This window comes from Phacochoerus africanus, chromosome 4 (assembly GCF_016906955.1).
Source record: "Phacochoerus africanus isolate WHEZ1 chromosome 4, ROS_Pafr_v1, whole genome shotgun sequence".
Lineage (NCBI taxonomy): Eukaryota > Metazoa > Chordata > Mammalia > Artiodactyla > Suidae > Phacochoerus > Phacochoerus africanus.
This window is the reverse complement of record NC_062547.1, coordinates 141,877,763-141,898,346: the sequence shown is the minus strand read 5'-3', so window position 1 is coordinate 141,898,346 and position 20,584 is coordinate 141,877,763. Positions and strand designations below refer to the sequence as shown.

At 40.8% G+C, this 20,584-nt stretch overlaps 2 protein-coding genes across 2 annotated transcripts in view; both read right to left on the bottom strand.

Annotated features, from left to right (window-relative positions):
• Window positions 1-7,842: 7,842 nt before the first annotated feature.
• Window positions 7,843-10,713, bottom strand: IGIP (IgA inducing protein). The gene has a single exon (XM_047778803.1). The coding sequence runs from the start codon at window positions 8,170-8,172 to the stop codon at window positions 8,011-8,013; it is 162 nt and encodes a 53-aa protein (XP_047634759.1). The 5' UTR covers window positions 8,173-10,713; the 3' UTR covers window positions 7,843-8,010.
• Window positions 10,714-17,291: 6,578 nt separating this feature from the next.
• The window catches only part of PURA (purine rich element binding protein A), a 5,292-nt gene continuing 1,999 nt past the window's right edge, over window positions 17,292-20,584 (bottom strand). The window contains exon 1 of the mRNA XM_047778796.1: window positions 17,292-20,584. This exon is cut by the window's right edge and continues 1,999 nt beyond it. The gene's annotated coding sequence lies outside the window, so the exon portion shown is untranslated.

Genomic DNA, 20,584 nt, shown 5'->3' with positions numbered 1-20,584 from the left:
ACCCCTCAGCTCTGTGGGGCTCAAGGCAGTCCTGGGGTGATGGCTCCTACCCATCCCCCGCCCAATGGCAGTGAGAATGGATGTACCGGTGTTCTTGGGTGGGCTGGGTGGCCTTATACATAGGTCTGATAGCTCCAAATCAGAGGCCTCACTCTTCGAGACGTGATTCTGTTCCATGTTTGAACTCGGAGCCCCCAAAGCAAAGTGAACCTCTTGTCTGTCTCATGGAGCTTTTATCAGCAAACTCGCCTTACAGGGATCAGGCTCTGCTCTCAGGGGGATCCAGGGAAGCACGGTGTTCAGCTGCTCTCAGCCCAAACTTCCTACTTGTGAGCTGACCCCAAGCTCAGAGCATATTTGCCTGATTCAGGTAGAAAAACAGCCAATTCTGATGCCATCCAATAAGCAGGGTTGAGCATACGGACTTGGTGTCTCAGAGGAGGGGGAAAAGTCTCAGCAGGCAGACAGATGCCATTTTTTAAAACATGAATAGGAAGCCACAGCAAGAAATGATAGGCATTGAGAAAAGCAGGGGACAGTACGAGAAATGGCCAGAATTGGGGAATAGACTCAATGATGAAACCACATTCCAAGGACCATCAAACAATCTCATAGGCCTCAAGATGACTTTCAGAGCAATTGATTGTTCAGGATTTGTAGGGGGAGGGGTAAGGAGTAAACAAGCACAGTGGAGGCTAAGACCAAGGCAGCGGGCCCGCAAGAAAGGACTCCACAGGGTGTAAACAGAAGACACTAGTCTCGGGGAAAGTAAAAAATAGACTAGGGAGCTTATGTTTAATGTCTGCAAAAGGAAAGGCAACAACGCAAAAACTAGCTGAGTACCACAATGTAACCAGCATCCAAATGAGGACAACATAAGGAGACCCCTGTGCCGCCCCCGCCATCACTATACCAGCACGCCCTGAACACAGCCACCCAGCCCTGCCTCCCACATCTGAGATGACACCGGACCAGTCCCCCTGTGTGGCACAAAATATGGCAGTTTAGTGTTTCATAATACTGTAACCAAAATTCAGGGAAAATAGGGGATATTTAGCTAGCTCAAAATTGCCAGCTTCCCAATGGCTAGGCCAGGCTTCAACCAGTCAACTCAGGTCCAATAAAAAGAATAGCTCTCTCTCCTTGAAGCCTAAGCAACCCTGCTTCCAGGCCCTTTTCATTAATAGTCCTGCTGATCAGCCAGGCTGAAGGATGCAGCCTCTTAGAGACCCCCTAGAGGAGGGTTCTATTTCTACTCTCAGATCTGGACCAGCGATTCTGAACCAATTTGGGCTGTGACTTACTTCCCTTGGGAGTTTGGAAGAAAACGATGGATCCTCTTCTCAGAAAAATGTACTTTGCACATACAGGTATAATCTTATGTAAAATTTCAGGAGCTTTACAGAGCGCACCACCCCCCGCCCCAAGGGCAAAATACCCCAGCTTAAGAATTTCTACCAAAGGCAAGTCTCTCCTTTTCTTATGCAAGAGCTGTTCCCTAGGGCTGATTAACTGCTATCTTAGATGTCCAACAGGTGAATTAATATTTAGCATTGACCTCTAGTCATCCCACACCCATGGCAGATGGCAGAGTCTCTGCTGTTGCCTTTAGCCAGAAGAACACAGAGCCCCTAGACTGAGACCTCATTTTGTTTTTCAAAAGAGCATTCTCTTCCACCATCTCCAGAACACCGCAGACACGCCAGGCCTGGAACAGAGATGCTAAGGGACAAACCGAAAATAAACGTGGTCCAGAATACAGCCAGGCCTGTGACAACCTCCCACAGACCGGACCCTCCGTGAGAGGGCTGGCCGGAGACAGGCATGAAGGTAGGATCGAAGTGGAAACAGGAAGGGGTCAGAATGGAGTCCCCTCCCTTCAGCTAAATGCCAACGAGCTGACCACTCTAGAGAGGCATCTGTTCTCTGCATGGTTCCTCTACCTGGGACTCCGAGGCTGTGGGAAGCCGTGCTCCTGGAACTACTCAAGTTCCCCATGTGTCTCCCTTTCTACACACAGCTGCAACAACAACGAGGATAATGACGACAAAAGCATTTATTGACCACTCCTCTGTGCTGCAAGTTCTTCACAAAAATGATTTCGTTTCGTCTTCCCAAGGATCACATGGAGGAGGTACTCTTAACGCATTTACGGATGAGGAAAGTGAGACCAGGAGCGGTTAGGCAGAGTGGCTGAAGGCCACCAAGTCAGGGAGAGACAGAGTTTGAATCTGCATCTAGGCCTGATTTCAAACCTAGTATTTTTAACCTCCACCTCCATGCTCCTTCTCCAAAGGCCAGAACTGAGGCAAATGCCTTGGAAATCCTCCAAAGCGATGGTCTGGTCCCCTAGCCTCTGCTTCCCCTTCCCTGTCCTCTGCCCACCATGCAGCAGTCTGGTTCTCATCAAGGACTCGCTCTACGAGGGGCTGGTTGGAAAGCCTTAATCTCTAGCGCCTACCTCTGTATGATTTTGCTATTGGAGTCCATATTCCATAGCCCGAAATTCATCCCGGAGCCTAAACTTATTTTAAATTCAGCTGAGTTCAGGCGCCTCATTTGCTCCTCAGGTTCAGAATGAAGGAGGGCTGTTCTTTTTCACTTCTGTCCTGGAAAGTTCCTGGGGAGATGGGGTGTAGCTGTCATCACTCCCACTCTCAAGACGGGTGGCAGGGCCAAGGAGAAAAGAGTAACACAGGCAGGAGGTGATGAAATGTCACTCATGATGCTGGGGCTCTGCGGGAGCCATACTTCTCTAGCCGCCTCTTACCCCGAGGCATTTGGAAGGAGGGCACAAACCCACTGGACGGCTTAACTAGCAGATTCCCCAGGGAGAGTGAGTTCCCAACTCATCAACGGAAAAGCCCCTAAGGACGCTGCCCAGCCTATGCTGAGTGGCCAGGCGGTCCCCCGAGGGCATTCTGATGGCTAGAGCCTCAACCAACAGTGCTTTGAAGGGCAGCTGTGGGCAGAGTGGGTATTAGGCTATCTGTTGAGGCTAATGCCCTTTCCCCAGAAATTCCTCTGGAGATGAAATACCTCGGGAGAGGAGATGCTGAGAGCCAAACTGAGGTGGGAGGTGCCAGAAGCTAAGGAGGGCTGGCAGCAGACAGAGAAAAAGCAGCTCACATTCAGGGTCCCTGCCCTATGCAACCTGTGGCCAGAGGTGAGAGAAAACAGGATGGCAGGGCTAGCATTCACCATGGATGAGGACATCAGCCCCAGAGATTCCCAGAGTCGCCCAAGTTCAGCTGCTTCACTAAGAAATGTTTACGGAGTATCTAGCTGCTGGGAGCCAGACTTGTCTGGGCACCGGGGATGCCTTAGACCTGCCCTCGCAGAGGCAGCCCAACTGGAGACGAGGCCAGAGAAGATAGTTTTGGACAACGAGACGCGCTGGGAAGAGAGCTGAAACAGAGCGGTGAGGGGGAGTGATGGGAGGGGCCCCCTCGAAGTGAGAACACGAAAGCTGAGGTCTGTTTATGGAAAAGGGCCAGTGGGTGAGGATCTGTAGGGAAGCGCGTTCCGGGCAGAGGCAAGAGCAGAGTCGAAGACCCTTAGGGGCCACTGGGCTCCAGGTAAGCGAGACATGGGACAATGACCAGCACGGCCTCAGAGACGTGAAAGGAGGGACAGCAAGCTGGGGAGCCGGATGGGGTCTTGCAACCGTATTTAGGAGCCCGCTGCCGTGGGGAGACTGGACGGCAGGACGTTAGGTTAGAAAATGGGTGACCATAGCATTGGTCATCCGAACCAGGATACGTGTGCAAGTTGTGAGTGCCCCCAACAATTAATTATTCAGGGCTGGCCAAGAGGCATAACCAGGACTCGCCACGGACCAAGCTTGAGCTGCGGTCAGTGTGCCCGAGCCAGGACGGTCACGGGAAGTGCCACAGTTTTTAGCAGCTCTGCTCTGACACAGAGCTCCCAGCTCCAGGAGAAGGAATTGCTTTTTTGTTTGCCCAGGCCTGGCCTGGTGCCCCATGCCTGAGCATTTGGTTTCTGTCTAGAGGCCACAGGGCTACTGCTGCAGCACAAACAGGGAGCAGCAAGCCCTTTGCCCTGCGCCCCCTGGTGTGAGGGCTCCCACTGCCAGCGACGACCAACAGGACATGGATGAAAGAACAAACAGGGAGCATGTGGCCAGCCCTCCCCAAGGTGGTGTGGAGAGGGTGGAAGCTCGAGAGGCATGGACAAGCTCTCAGTTCCAGAGCAGGAGGTCTGCGGGACAGGCGAGAGAGGGTCCCAAGCGTTCATCAGCTCGCAATCCTCAAGCTCCAAAAGAGACAAAGAGAGCAGTGCTTCTCACACGTCAACGTGCATCAGAGCCACTGGAGGGCTTGTTACAACGGGGAGTGCTGGGTCCCTGCAGGTTCTGATTCCGTTCACTCTGGAGTGTGGACCAAGAATTTGATGTCTACCAATTTCCAAGGGGATGCTAATGCTTTGGTCCAGGGGCCACACCTTGAGAATCTCTGCCTTAGAGGATACAAAAAAAGCGAGGGATGATGACCTTCCCTTTCCAGACAAGAGATCTAACGGATACCACAGCCCTCTCTAAACCATCCCTAAGGACCAAGGAATTTCATACTTTATTTTTGGAAGAAGCCCCTGGAGAGTGACAGACTCTGGGCCTTCCCTTAGAGGTCCAGAAGCATCTGGGAAATAACATTTTAGAGGATGGAGGAAAGGGCCTTGAGAAACATGAAAAGTCCGAGCAAACCTCTGCGCTGGAAGCTCCAGGGCTGGCCCTGGCTGATCCAATTACTGGGCCGATTCCTGGCGAATAGTGAGGTTCTGGGAATCTGGGTAGACCCAGATCCTCTCCCAGAGACCACCTTCTGATCCTTTTGAGCCTATTATTTGGAGCCAAATGGGCCCACAGAGGAGGTCTGCTGTAAGGAAGATGGGGTGTCTGTTGGGGGGTAGAAGCTGGGAATAAGAAAGAAATGGACAGCTCCACCCGACAGAGGTGAAGGCCTCCTCCACACAGCTCTGTCATCAGGTCCCTGGTCCCTGCGGCGAGTACAGGAAGAGGCAGGAAGCGTCCTCAGCGCTGTACTTAGTTTAAGCAAGAGCAGTGGAGAGAGCCTGGAAGGGCCATTTGCCAGCTTTCCTGGGACCGGCTCTGAGTAAGTCATTCCCCCGTGAAAGGGGCGGGGGGGATGAAAATGTGGATTCATTCATGAATCAACCCTCCGAGCAGGAAGTGTGCCTTTGCACTGTACAGAGACATCTTCCTTTGCTGCGGGGAACGCTGACTTTGCCATCCAGCTAAATACGTCCTGACGCGAGGCACCCTCAAGGTCAGGGAGACCCTGCAAGTCAGGGGGAGAGGAGGAGCGCGGGTGACGGAAACCAAGGGTGCGCTCTGGCATCAGCCAGGACTTGTGACTTAACTCCAGACTGTGTGACCCTGGGTGTGTTACTTAATCTCTCTGTGTCTTCGTTTCCCTCTTCTGTAAAATGGGGGTGATAATAGTGCCTGTTTCACAGGGTGGTAGTAAGATTTAAAGAACTAACCTAGATGAAACACTTAGCTTGCATATTTTAAGCATTCAACCATAGTTCTAAAAAAAAAAAAAAAAAGTGGTGGGCTTGGAAACAATTACGATGGTGGCAGTACAGACCCACCCTTGGTGTCACTGCCAGAGACAGAAAGAGAAAGCCAAGCGAGGTTGGAGAGGCTGCCAACCTCCCAGGGAGGCTGACAGAGAAGCTCTTGCTCCCTGGGGAAGGTCTACGCTGTGATCCGGGCGTGCAGGGAGAGTCGGTATTCCTAGGATGTGGGGTGAACTGGCCAACCCTGCTGGCTGTGAGGGGCGGATATCCTGCTCTTTTTAAACATCCCAATCTTCAGTGAGTCTGTTTTGTGACATTTTCTCACTGTCAACCTAAGTGCCAAATGGCCTGATCTGAACAAATCGAAACAAATGAAAATCAACATTGGTAGGAAATTTGGAAAGACGTTATTGGAAACAGTCTGGAGATTTGCAAAATTAAGGGAGAATCCCCATTTTCAGAGAAAAAAAAGTGCCTCTTCCTCAAGATCCAAAAGTGGGGGGGTGGGGAGGATGGTGCTGAGGTGAGAGCAGGAGTGATGCGTGCTAGCCCTGAGGTGAGCAGCAGCCCAACACTGAAAAAGAGATCTCTCGTACCTCTGATCCGGAAGGATCAGAGCTTCTTCCAAAACGCACTACTCCAAATCAAGAAGACTTGTCCACTTAGAAAACATTGTTACTGGCACCAGGAACAAAGAGATTTCTAAAAACCATGCAAAAGAGCCAAAGTAAACGACATACACATGGTTAAATAAAAGTTTGCACCCACTGGAGGTGGGGGTGGGAAGAGACTGCCAATTGTAACTCTTTAGAAAAGAAAGTGCTGAATCAAAACCACGAGAGCTCTGTTGACCACGCTAGGCCCCTTTCTTGAGCGGTCCCCATGGGCCTATAAGCCTTGCCTTGTAGTTCTGGCCCATCCCAGGTCTGGCATGTCTCTCCCCCCGCCCCACCCCCGTGGCCCTGCAGGAGACCCTCACCGCCAGCTCTCCACAATGCCCACAGGGCATATTTAATCATCATCTCGTTTGGAATCGTTTAAAGATGTCGGGCCACAGGAAAGTTAAGAGGGGGCTTCTAGCTTTCAATTCCCTTATACTTACCGCCAATCATGGCCAGAGTGTCTGCCACAACCTCCCTTTCCTAGGGACCCTTGTCTCCAGCAGGGACCCAGGAGTTTGCGGGAACCTGCTTTGAGGAGGAAGGGGAATCTGGACCCTTATTCAGGAAATACCCACTTGTCCCCTGAATGCCACACAAGTCAGAGGCCCTGCTGAATCTAGAGGAAAGCGGCGCTTCTGTGTACCTACCCGGCCTACCCCAAACAGCAGCACTCTGCTAAGTTTCCATAGGGCAAAGTCGTATTCTAGTATGATTTTTACTGGAGTTGTCAGATGTGGAAGCTGGTTCAACAGCTCGTCTGCTATTCTCTCTACATTTCAGCAAGGAAAAAACCCCCAAAACTACTACTTGTCCTAAGCCTTCCCACATCCGCCTGAAAGTAAGTGAAAGCATCAGAGAAGATGAAATGAGGAGAAAGCCCAAATACAACTTCCAACTCCACTTCTAAAGGTTGAGGAAAGCATCATACACCTGAAGCTTCTGCTGGTTTTTGAGTTACAGGCCAAAACTGGGACAGTTCTTTTTGGTCAGAGAGTCTAATCTTCTATGGGAAGGTCCCATTAAAACTAGTCTGAAGGGTCACTTCTGTGGCCACACTTTTACCGGGAACTTCATCCACGGTCTATCACTTCACTTGCTAGAAAAGCAGTTTTGAAGAATCTTATTTTCAAGGCACAACCACTATTTTCTGCAAAGGATTCTCTTCATCTTTTGTTACGTACTCTTTTGTAACCCTTCCACTACCCCCGACCAACTTCAAATTTAAAAGGACAGAAAACAAAAAGGCTTCCCTGGAAAAGGGGCATTGAACTACGGGAAAAGTTCCTCTTCAATTGGGAGGGCTTCCTTAACGGTCACACCATCAGAGAATTTAGAAAATGAACTCAAGAAGCAAGATAGGGAAGCCACTCACATCAACTCTTTAAAACTAAATACATTTGTTTTAAAATAAAATAGAAAATAATAGAGTCTTCCAGTGTGAGAGAGCACATTTAATGCTTGTAGCCAACTGATGATCAGGCAATGCGCCTGCTACCGAATCCTAAAAGTGGTTCTTATCTAGCCCTTCCCCCCTCCCCCGCCAAAACCCAAGAGCAACGGTAACCGCCAACCCCCCCCCCCAACAAAGGCACTGAAACAAAAGACTGATCTGTTTATATAGTCACATGAAAAATAAACATCTTTATTTTTTTGCCTACTTTATTTCATTTTTTCAAATAAAATTTAAATCTGTACAAAGTATACTGTTACAGTATATATTTTGTAAGAATCAATGCCTAAAAGAATCACAATACTTCAATAAGCAGTACAGCAGACCTCGCTAGTTTCAGCTTTGATATTGAACAAACTCAAGCCGGCTGATGCACAACACATTTGCTTGGTTTCCACATGGTGAGTTCCCAGCACTGAGATGGGAGAACATGACAGCAAGTATGGTTATATTACAGCCCGACACACTGCGCTTCTTCATGTGATAATAACTGCACATATTTAATACAGAATGCTCAAATTTACTTTTTAAGTTGCATTTGCTTACTTCTTAATTGGCAAAATTCAGCATTCTTAATGGGGTCCCCAAACAGTGCAAATTAATGATATTCTACTGTATAATTGGCACGTCTCCAATAAGGATTAACTTGTAAACTCAAAGAATATGACAACTTTGTCCTAAATTTTAACTTAATACACATCTGGTCCATTTAACCAAAGTCATTTTGGAAAGATATTAAAGAACAATTCTATTTCTGAAAGGATACTGTTTTGACCATCCTTCAGAGAAGATAAATTTTTAAACTGTCATTAAAATGTTTTACTATAAAAATTTTACAAACTCCATTAGAAATTTCAATATTATTTTTCACAGCAGACAAATACAAACTGTTGATATTCCAACAATATCTACTCTTAGACTTTCAAACAGAGCACAACCGTGTCAGCTGTGTTAACTAAAATTTTGAACAGTGTACTAAATTTGTAAGTGGTGCTGGGTCTAGCAAGTGTAAATACACAGTATATTTTAATGAAAAGAATTGTCTTCTTTATACTTTATTTGTTTTCCCATAAGGAAACATTAATGTTTACATTCTTTAATAAAGTTAATCTTACATCAGAATATAACTTAATACTGTCAGCAACAGGGACCACACACAGTAAATAAGAAGCACATTTAAAATAAGTCTGAATTCACATAGATTAACATTTGTTGGTTAATAAAATATCGACAGTATTACAATCTTACAATATTTACAGTAAGAAAAATCTAGAGTAATATATACCTTTCACAGCAGGATTCCTCTTTTTTTAATTATTATTTCTTCCAGTTTGGGATTGTGTACACAAAAAGCTCAAATAAAGCAACTCTGCAATATAACCTTAAAATAATGGCTACTGGGGGAAATTCTATCACAACCATTGAAAATAATGGTGACTTTTCACGGAGTCTGTGGCATCTGAGAACCTAGTTAATTAACCAAAGTCTTGCTCAAACCAGCCTCAGTTACCCAGATTAAAGCTGCAGAACTCCGGCCTTCCCTGACTGCTAAAAACCCAACAGATTTTTCTCAACATGCTATAAGAAAAGAGAGAAAATAGGTTTCAGTTCACACCTCATGGCTAGAAGCCTCCGGCCAGTGCACATTCCCCAACTTATGCTAAAAAGAGGGCCAATTTCATCCCTAAAACATCCTAAGAGTTTCCCCTCCAACCACAGGGCACTTTGACACTGAGCTCCCTCATTCCTCAACTTTCCTGCATTAGGAGAAGGCATGAATTTGGCCCATATAATACATACCAGCATCTTAGAGACTTGGGATCAGGGCAAAGAAATAGACTTGTGCAGTTTGCACCAAGATCAACAGGGAAAATGGAAAGCGATGCACATTTCCAATTAGAATGGCAAGAAGACCCACATCCCTAAACTGGAATTTGGCCAGGGCATCAGAGTTAGCACCCCCTCTCTGAGTACCACAAGCGATCAGGATGTGTGCTCTGGGCCTCCTCCATGAGAGAGCATCTACAGTAAGTAACACCATGTGGGACGTTAGTTCAGTGATGACTCCCAAGAAAGCAGATACAATTCTTGAAATCTGGGGCTGTCCACAGCACCTGAGGTCACTCACAGAGCTGTGACCTGTCCCAATCCTGCTTACTTTAAGAGATCTGATGGGCACAGAGCACTCAGGGATACGGCTGCTGGCTACTTTGGACTCTAGATCTCACAGGTAATCAACAGGTATCTGGGATTGAATTAGCAAACTGTACCATAGCTCCTTAAACAGACACTGTCAGGTTTGAAATCATGTCAAGCATGAATCTTCACTGTCAGGTCAGAAATCAAAGTGGGTGTCTTCCCACATCAGCCAAGGTTATTTTGTCAAAACCCCAGAGGAGTTGGACAGTTTTTTATGTTGCGCGTGGTTCGTTCACTTATTTCAGTCAAGCCGGATTGGCAAACCAGACTGATTTAGTTAGCTTTGTTTTTTTTTTTTTTTTTGATTCTTATGTATGTGTTAACCCAAAGCTGTTCTGTTTGGGCTAAATACACTGACAGAGAAAATTCAAACGACAAAAGTTTTCAGCAAACTTCTGCGGCATTTTCTTTGTGGAAGTCAATGCAAGATCTAAAGGTATTTCTACCCAACAAAGTCTGTTTAAGTGTTTAATGTTATTTCCTTTTTGGTCCTATACAGAATGCTATGACTTCTATATAGGTCTGAATGCTGCTCCATGTAGATTCCTTCTGTATATCTAAAAATATATACTTTTCAGTAGTTCAATACATGGTTAATCTTCCCACAGAGGAAGATTTTGTAATCACATGTTGCAAAGTAGAAAAACATCTCCTTTCTAAGAAAGGAAATACATATACTTTCCTATTGTACACTTTTGAATAAGCCCAAAGGCATGCACCAAAAAATCATTAAAACTAATAACATGCACTAAAATGGTGTACAGTTAGACTTAAATAAGGTGCTGATTCTCAATTTTTAAATTTGAAGACATTTTTGTCAGTTGTTGACTCAAAGATCTCCCCCCATCCCACCCACCCTACTCCATGGCATCAAGAGAGAAAAAGAAAAAAGTATGCGTAAACCTTTTAACTATTCTTTACAGGGGGGAAAGGGCAGATATACCAACTATTCTATTTATAAACTGGATTCCCAGCTTTAAATAAAACCAATATATACTGGTAAAAATTGTCAAAGCTCAAACATCCAAACAAATGTTGCTAGTAAATAATGTTCTACATAGAGAATAATTTACTTTGGTTTTATGCACCTTCTCAAAAAAATAATACCGGTGTCCCAGACATCACCAAACGGATGTGTTCCAGCAAAGTTGTAAGGCAAATCTTTTTCGTCCCTAGTGACATCTTATCTCCAAACAGGCAAAAACTAAAATCTTTTGGTGAGGAAGGGGTTAAGATAATAGCTAACCCCTTGGCATCCTGAGCACTGTGGTTTATCAAACTCTACCCTGCTAGAAGCTGTCAGGCACCCTGACCCCTGCCTTGAACCAGGAGTGGCTCCCATGTCTAGAGATGCCCTGATTCCTTAAAAATAACTCAGAACTTTGCGTTTTTTCCCATCTGTCTGGATGTTATAATGTCTTACAAAGCTGGCTGCAATGTCACATATTGCTAGTAGGGGCCACCATGTAACAATAATTCCAATCTGAAATGTTTCAAGCCAATAGTTAGTTCCTAAATTTATCCATTAATTGCATTAAAAATTTCTCTATAGAGTTTTACTTAGAGCAGAGATCCTTAACTGGGGTTTCAGAAGATGTGTGATGCCCCTGAGGTTTTATGCAAAATTATCTGTGTATGCGCATTTTCTTTCTGGGGAGAAGGGTCCACCACTTTTGTCAGATTATCAAAGGTATCTGTGACCCCAAAAAGGGGCTACAGGGATTTAGAGGGATACCCGTAATTCATTTGATATTAGGTTTGGGAAATAGGGGCAAAACACTAAAAATGGCCTCAAAAAAGGTGGGGCCAAATTGTTGATCTTTTCCCTTTATTCATAATTGGGAAATAAGTGCTTCAAACTAGGAAAAATAATTAATTAAGCCGATTAACGTCATTTAAAAATAATCAAAGCTACTCTCTAAAATTTTTTCATTTCCACACATGGTAAATTTAGACTCCAAGAAAAGGCTTGGAGACTGAATTTCTCTCTTTTCCCAAAGGAAATTCATAGATATGATGCTGATCATCAGCCACATTCAACCTAAGACAACATAAAACCTAAGACAACTCTAATGATATAAGCCTTTAATTTATGATTTGAGTAAAGGATTATCTAGAGTCAAATACCCATTTGTCAACCTTCATTTCCCAAATTTGGTCCACATTTAGACAACTACCGGGCACAAGGTTTATCTAATAGATTTATCTATTAGATTTATCAAAATTTATCTAAAATCTGAACAATAGATTTTCTACCATTTAATTAAATTCCACCTAATTAAAAACAGAGTCACAAGGTTCTACAATAGAGTCCAGCCACAAACATTCACACTATGTCAAACTTTCTCATTTCAAATACATCACTGAATTTTCAACAGAATTTGCAAACATAAGATCCAGACTAAATAGCAAAATACGCCAAGAAGAGCATGTCAAGAACTAAAACAGCCCCCCCCCCCAACCGCTCATCCAGAAACACACTCAGGCATTCCAAAAATAAACCAGATCTGAAAAGAGGCCTCTCACTTGTTGGTTTTAAGTATGAAGTGCCTAAAAGACTATGGGAAAGGGAATATAAAATGAAATAATTAAATAACTTACAAAAAATAAGTATAGCCAAAACACATTCCTTTTCTATTGACAAAACTGTCAAAAATTTTTTTTTGCAATTCTGAACACCTTGCTGCACATTCTCACTAAGACAAAAAATATGTTCACAGGTACACTTTTTGTGTTCTTATTCTTTCTAGAGCACAATCTTGAGGTTATAAGAATGTCTCTAGTTAAAATAGAGTCTCTTATCCCTTGCCACCCCCCCCATCAAAAAGTGAGTCAACCTTGAATTCCAAAAAGGAATATTCATTTAATATAATTATTTCAATACCAGAGATATCACATAGACCATGAGGAAACTCCATGAGTATTATGGAAAACTACATGAAAGAGGGAGCTGCCACTTGCCACCCACTTCACTTCCAGCTCTTATAAGCCAATACCCAGCTAACCTCAAATCTCATTGACTTCAGTGAAAACAAATCAACACTCCAAAACCATGCCATTTCAGGCTGGAAATTGGATCTCAAAGACATCATTTCATATATATATATACTTTTCTATCCTAAACTTTCACTTTATTCAAATAGTTTAATAAAACTCACATTTACAAAGGATTTTATTGGCAAATAAAGGCCCATATTAAAAATTTTATCAAAACAAATTTTTGTTCTACATACCTAACACTAAGAAATATGTTCTTGGACTTATAAAGAATATTTAATTGCATATAAGTTTTGCTTTGGGTGGGATATTGAAAACATAATTCTGTAAGAAACTAGAAAAGACTAGAAACAAAAGTGAAAGTGACTAGTCTTAACTTTCAAAAAATCAAGTGCAAAGATAAATAGTGCAAATAATGAAAACTAGAAATTTTATAGGCAACTTTTACATAGACTTTCCTGCTTCTGCACTTTTATATACGGACAACTTTATAAACCCTAACAACTCTATGCAGCATGGAAATGGGCTATCATTTATCTCCATTGATTAGACTCAAGGAAGCCTTTCAAAGACTTTTCTCACAGTCATTTTAATCACTGGTTCTTGACACAGGTTTGGGAATTCACTTCTTTTAAAACAATTCCTAAGGGAGGGATTATTTAGGAATGCTCTGCACTGACTTAAGTTCTAGCACATAACTATTATAATTTAAAACATGACACACAATATTACGTGAAAATCATCCTAAGAGCCAACGCTACAGAGTAAGTTAAAATAAAAATGACCCTGCTATTATTAATGTATTTGACATTTGTAAAAAAAAAAAAACCGAATACAAAATCAGAACCTCTTTTTTAAGTTATTTTTAAAGAGGTTTTTATCACTAACATATACAGATTTGGGTAAAATGCAATTGGAAAGTAATCTGTCAAAATCACTGAGGGTAAGTCCATAATAAACTAGAAAACAGAGTTAATCCAAATATACTTATTTAACTTTAAAAACAAATGTTAAAGTAATTCTTCATCTTAAATAATTTAAAATGCTCCTGGGATACTGGGAACAGAGATCTAGATACTATCAGTTCGCCCCATAAAGGACGTCAATGAATTCTCAAGATGTACTAAATTATATTATTAACATTTGCCACTACGGAACTCTTGGGAATTCTACAATTTTAAAGTAACACAGAAAATGGGAAAACAAACAGAAACTTGAGTTTGGGGAGGTATGCTGTCTAATTTCAGAAACAGAGTATTACTGAGGGTCTCATAAGGTCCACAATGTTAAATGGTTGCTAGGATTGCAAATATAGAAGAAATAGAAAAGACACTTAAAGATGCAACTTAATGTTTTTATCCAACTTATTGTCCTCTTCTGGAAATTTACATGGACCAAAGGCTCAAGGTTCTGTAAAAGCAAGGCATAATATGGATCTTTGTGGACTGAAAAATCAAATAATTTGATCGGAAGAATATTTTGAAAAGCAAAGGCAAACTACATTTAACATGAGCCCAGGAGAATAGTCTGTATGATAAATACTTTGGATAGTTTAAAAATGCTAATTGTGAAAAAGTTTGAAGTTTTCTTATTTCTTGGCCTCAAAATAACATCTCTAGCATCAACCTGTCTTGACCAGAAAAGTTGCCATTTCACAATTGTGCTATATGTCCAAAAAAGCAAAGATCCTACCCCTGAAAACAGATTTGTATAATGCATCATCATCGTAACATCTAGTTACAGACCAACAGCTTTCTCATAACCAACAAGCGACCCATTTTTTCTCTTTTATTGAAACTTCCTTAGTGAATATCAACTTCATTGTCCTTAGCAAACAATTCTCATTTAAGACTCCACCTCAGTGTCCTTTCCTACCTCCAATAAAAATTTCTCACACTTTACCTCCAAACCATTCCCTTGTATACCTCTCACATTCCCATTCATGAACACATTAAACAGTTCTCCCCTTTCTGCTCTCAAATTTCCAAACCAGTAAGTCTCAGCTTCCAGAACTTACCTAAAATACACATACATCTTACTTTCTTCAATTCACAAGTTTCTTAAACAATTTCGATGCTCTCCAAACCGCCAACTTCAGACTATAGGGAAAAGAGCAGTCTGAAAAAACTGCCCTTAAAATACAGAAATCTTCCTAGGATCAGTTAGCTATGTTCTAAGGCAGGAGTCAGCAATTTCTTTACTTCCCCCTTAAGGAGGTAATCTGGAGTACCACTGGCAGGCCTATGCCAAGGAGAAGAAAAAAGTAGAGAGAAACAAGGAAAAAGGAGGATGGGAAAAAGAAAATGCCAGTGTATGTGGTAGGGAGGTAGGTCGAATAACACCAACAACTACCTGCATTGGAAACTGCCAATCCGCTCCAGCTCAATGGGAGCTTGACCTGTTCCCCCAACATAAGTCTATTAATTCATGAACTGATGGCCAACACTGTCTGAGCTGGTCAAAGTGAATACCTAAGTCACCTATCCCATAAGTTTGACTGCCCGTAAGTTTCATTCATAATAAGGACATCTTTTCTTAAGTCTTAGGATCCTTCCGGTTAATCCAGTTTAGAGCAAAACACATGCTAATAAGAGTATTTCCATGTTTCTCTAAATTGTAGAATATAAAGGTTTGGTCCTTGAACTTGTAGGCTTCTTGAATTATTAAAGTGCACCCTAAATCAAGACAATTAAACTCTTTAGCTTATTTTTTTTACAGAAAAATGCTACAAAAATTTAATTAATAAGCAAATTACTAGTAATCATCAAAATGACACTGTAGTCATGAAAATGCAAAACTCTTGCGATTCCAAAATGAGTAAAATATTTCTGGTCCATAAGAAGTAACTTTATTTTACACAGAGGATCACCACCATGTTTCTACCTATCAAACAAGACAATTTTCCACAAAAGCAAAGCACATCAGAAAAAAAAAAGAAGAAAGAAAAGAAATGCCAAACACGATATGGGGACAAAATAAAAATAAATGAGTCGGTATGAAATTCTTTTTAAGAAAAATGTTTCTACAAGTAACCTTTGCTATGCTCAACTTTACTAAAGACGTGAACTGCCTAGGACCATTCAACATCAAAACTTGGTGGTCAGTTTAGCAGCTGAAAGATGACAAACTGTTGGCTTGAAACCGGTCATATATTTCACTCTCCACCTGGGTGTTCTTGCATTATGAAATTCTACCTGACTCATGCTAATGCTAGTTTAGATGATCTTCACCTAGTCCATAATAATGAAATTTCTGCTCAAAAAGAGTCTGTCAAATGGCCTAGGCCTTAAATTTAGCTTTTTTTTTGATCTAATAACTTCAAATATTAAAATCAGCTTTTCTTAAAAATTTATCATAAATTCTCCATAGTAATTAATGCTGCTGGGTGTAAACTAATTCTAACAGCAGTGATCACTAGCTTTATGTAATTTCATGATGAATGGCCTAAATTTGGTTAATTTGCAATGAAAATAAACAAGTATAATGTATGATTTAAATGTGGATAAACTTTAAAAACTCTGCACAAAGAACTTTAATGAACTTATTCACTTAAGCAATAAGTGAATTAAGCAATTCCAATAATCTTTCCTACTCATTCCACTCTCAAGGGGAATATGTGTGTGTGTGTGTATACATACATATATATGTTTGTCTGTATATACATAGACATACATATATATAGTATTCAAATTTAGGGATCATCCACAATAAATGTTATACTCAGTTATCACCAATTTTGCCCTAAGTTGCTAAATATTCTCATTTTAGCATCCTTTTACATAGAAAGCAGAATCTCATTTGGATCGTGAAAAGGGAAAAAGTCATTAGATTTGGTATCTCACTTTTTATGGGGAAAAAAAAATCTTAAAAGTATGCTGACATGTACAGTAAAATGAATCCAGTGGCTATGAAAGCCACCAGAGAAACAGCTTCAGAAATCCCCATCCTAAAATCACGTGGAAATGTGTACGTAACATGAAAAAAAATAAGTGCGAATATCGAAAAGAGGGTGAACCATGTGTGGAAGATAAAAATAATCACGCTCATGGTGGGGTCAACCATCACTGGCAGATAACCCAAAAATCATAAAAGAAAAATGTGTTAGTTTATAAAGTTTCAACATTGCCAAATGCAAAATGTTAAAACACAGAAAGAAATGAATGCGATAACCCCCACAAACACTGTTTCATAAGAAAAAAGGTAGGAAAAAAGTGACCTATACATCTTTTTAAATATACCAACTCTTAACTGACTTAGAGACTATATAAAGTGCTTGGGCCATGGTGCCCACCCAGATTTCCATTATCAAAGGACTTATGTGTTCCCCTCCCTTCCACCCAAATTTAGTTGTTTTCCTGCAGAAAAAGTACAGCATTCCTATATTAATAAGTATAAGAAAAGAAAACAGTGAGTACAACTGATATATATCCATTGACTTTTATTACAAATGTACTTGATCACTTGGCTTCAAAAAGTTTAAAATCAATACCCTATTTTCTGTATGCCAGTACAAAGCAAACTGTTTTACAAATTAAATACTAAAAATTTGACAAAAATATTAAAATTTGATGAAAAACAATTATAAAAATCCTTAATCTCTCTCTCTTCAAAAAAGGAGGCAGTCTTCCCAGTCCTATAGTACAATATTAATAATATTCACCATTTTTAGAATAGGTAGCTAAATTATATTTTTCTGTTAGCATACAAAACTTAGACTAATAGATTTTATCTGTATATGCTCCAGTTAAGTTTGTGAATGCCATCTGATTGCAATATAATCAACTATCTTTAATCGAGTCCTAATTTACATTATTTAATAATTTGCATAGTTTAAAAGGGATAAAGGTTATTCTATAACTAATTATATCATAGGCTATTACAGTGCTATTTTTCAAGGCAACAAGTATTTGCTCCCAAATGAAATTATTTGTCTTCTTTAGGCAGGGGTTAAAATTACTAGCAGCTTTCTCCATTACCTGAAAAATCAAACTGGAATAGTTATCCATCTCTAAATGTGAAGATCTAAAAAACACATTGATATATTTTCTACTCTGAGTCAAACTTCAACCCCTGCATGGGACAACTAGAAAGTGAGACTTTCAAGGTTTTTTATTTCCCTGTTGGGTTTGGTTTCTACTCTCCATGGCTTTTGAGAAGCTGGAAAAGTTTGTCTTTCCTGACTCACACTGTCCTTTTTTTTTTTCCATTTGGCAAATATTCATCTACCTCCAACCTGTATCTAGTGGAGGAAAAGCCAACATGACTTTTCTTGTGAACTTCCTTTGTTGTCAAAGGCATGTATAATGATTTCTACAGTTCTGGTTAGTTAACTTTAGCTCCCTCTGTGGTTGGATGACTGCTGCTTCCAACATCAGCATTATAAATAGGAGGCACAAATAAAAAGTATCTTTAAAAAAGATTTGGTGACTTAAAAGGAAAACAAAAACAAAAACAAAACAAAACGAACAACACCAAACACACACACACATAATATGGGCATTTCAAATCTGGTGGCTGATCTCTGGATTAAATTACTTGACAGTGTCTCTCATTTTAAAGAACGCAATGCATTTCAAGTGTTCTTTTATACTTAGGCAAATAATATAGTTTAACCAAGCTCTTGGACCTTAATTGTAAGACAAAAGCAGATCATTAAAAATAAGGCATACTTGTCACAAATTAAGTTTTGTTTACTTGGTTTTGGCACATTTGATCATACTGTCTTCTATGAATAACACATATGGTCAAATATACCATTTCCTTTTTTTGTTTCAACACAAACAGGGTTCACCAACTAGTAAAATAAAAACAAGGAAAAACTCCAACATAAAACACTGAGATATAGAACCATGGTAAAGTACCGAGCACCTGGGGTGGGGGGTGAGAAAAGGAAGTAGCAGGAGAGGGGAGAAGGGAAGGTTGGGAGGATACTTGGGGAGGTAAAGTGAGATGCAAAAAAAGAGCATCTTTACAGTCAATAGTCTTTTCTATGATCACGTCTTAAGTCTTAAAAGATCTGCATGTGGATTTCTTTTTAAACCCACTGACCATAAATCAGACACTGGTTTCAAAATCTTAGTAAGATTGTGTTTAACTGTTATAGTGTGAAGACAATTGCACAATGCATGTGCTTCTTGATCCGGTAGGATTCCAAGCAGAATCTGGAGTCTATAGGCAAGAAAGGCTTCACTTTAGGTAACTCGGACCCTAAAGAAAACCTCATGAAAGAACTCGCATCTCAAAGAAAGGACACTTTGCCTAAGTTTGCTGTGTTTTTGTTGACTTGCACTACTTATTGCTGGCTACCATGAAACACTGATCTAGGAGTACTCCAACAACCTGTAGTACAAGGCTTAACTTTAAGAAGCTATAGTAAACAAGAGACAAAATCAAAGCAATTCTCTTTCCTAACTAGTAACAGCACAGAGAATGCAGTCTTTTCCATATCACAGTTAAAGTACAGTGAACAAAACAGCTCAACAAACCTTAAGACAAAAAAGTGCAGGTTATTAATGTTTACATGCAGTTGATAAGCATTCCAAATGTCACATTATGCACTGTAGAAGCTCAACTTTACTATATGGAAAGAAAAATGCACCTTGGGGGAAGGGGAAAAGCAATTTAATCATTTCCAGTGATTTTTGTAAGTAAAGAAACTCCTAACTATTTTACGGTCACCTCATATTTAACATTGTATGAATATTAAAAGCAAACAATTTAATGGGAAAATGCACAGTACAATGGAAATAGCTTGTTATTCAACACATACAGTAGATCTCAAAAACAAAGACAACACACTCAACCAGGGAGCTTAAAAATACCAACTCAAAACCCAAAGAACCAGCAGAAAAAAAAAAATCCTTCAAAAAGACAACTTTTTCACCTTCCTAGGCCAATGCTTTACAATGTGAGAAGCATGATCCCTTCCAGCTCCTACAGGTGGTGTCTTCTACATACAGCAGTTAGATCTACACGGCTGGATTTGCCAAGAAAACAATTCCATCCCCAGAACTCTCTATGTCAGACAAGATCCTTTTTTTTTTTTTTAAACCAAAATACTTTCTACAGAATTCCAAACCAAAATGTACTGTTTAAGGCATCTTTTTTTTATAACATTTTCTCTTCACTCAAAGATGATAGTCATGCAGCAGTTTAATGATAAAAATATATTAATATTTTACTATACAGCAGCAAGAAGTTAGTTGTCAATTAAAAGCACACGAACATCTTTAAATGAAAACCTGTAAAAGACTATCGTTACAAACAATTTCAGTTTGGAGGACACCAGCTTTGTAAAGTGCTCTCCTAAGCTTTGCATTTTCATACCCTACACCTTGAATATATGAGTTAGAGAACATACTTTTGATAAAAGGCTTGTACACTTGGGGAACACAAATACATTAGCATATAATGTAGCCAGTAATAACTAGCACCACAGCTACATGGAAATCCTTTACATACACCAACTTGGCTTTCACTTTTAAAATGAAGCTCAGAATCCATGGCTCAGTAGGATAACTATAATTGTGTTGCTCTGCTTTTTAACAGGTCTACATAAGTTAATAGCACTGGCAAAAATCAAAGGGTAGCTTCAGACTTCTTACAAGTTTAGGAGACAGTGCTAGTGACCACAAATAGACTCACTACCTGATGTCCAAGAACAGGTTCACTGGAAATTGCTGCACGTTAGTTTTTAAAATCTTTCTACACATAA

Coding starts and splice junctions, on each gene's coding strand:
- IGIP (XM_047778803.1), bottom strand. CDS start 8,172: ATGTGCAGTTATTATCACATGAAGAAGCGCAGTGTGTCGGGCTGTAAT.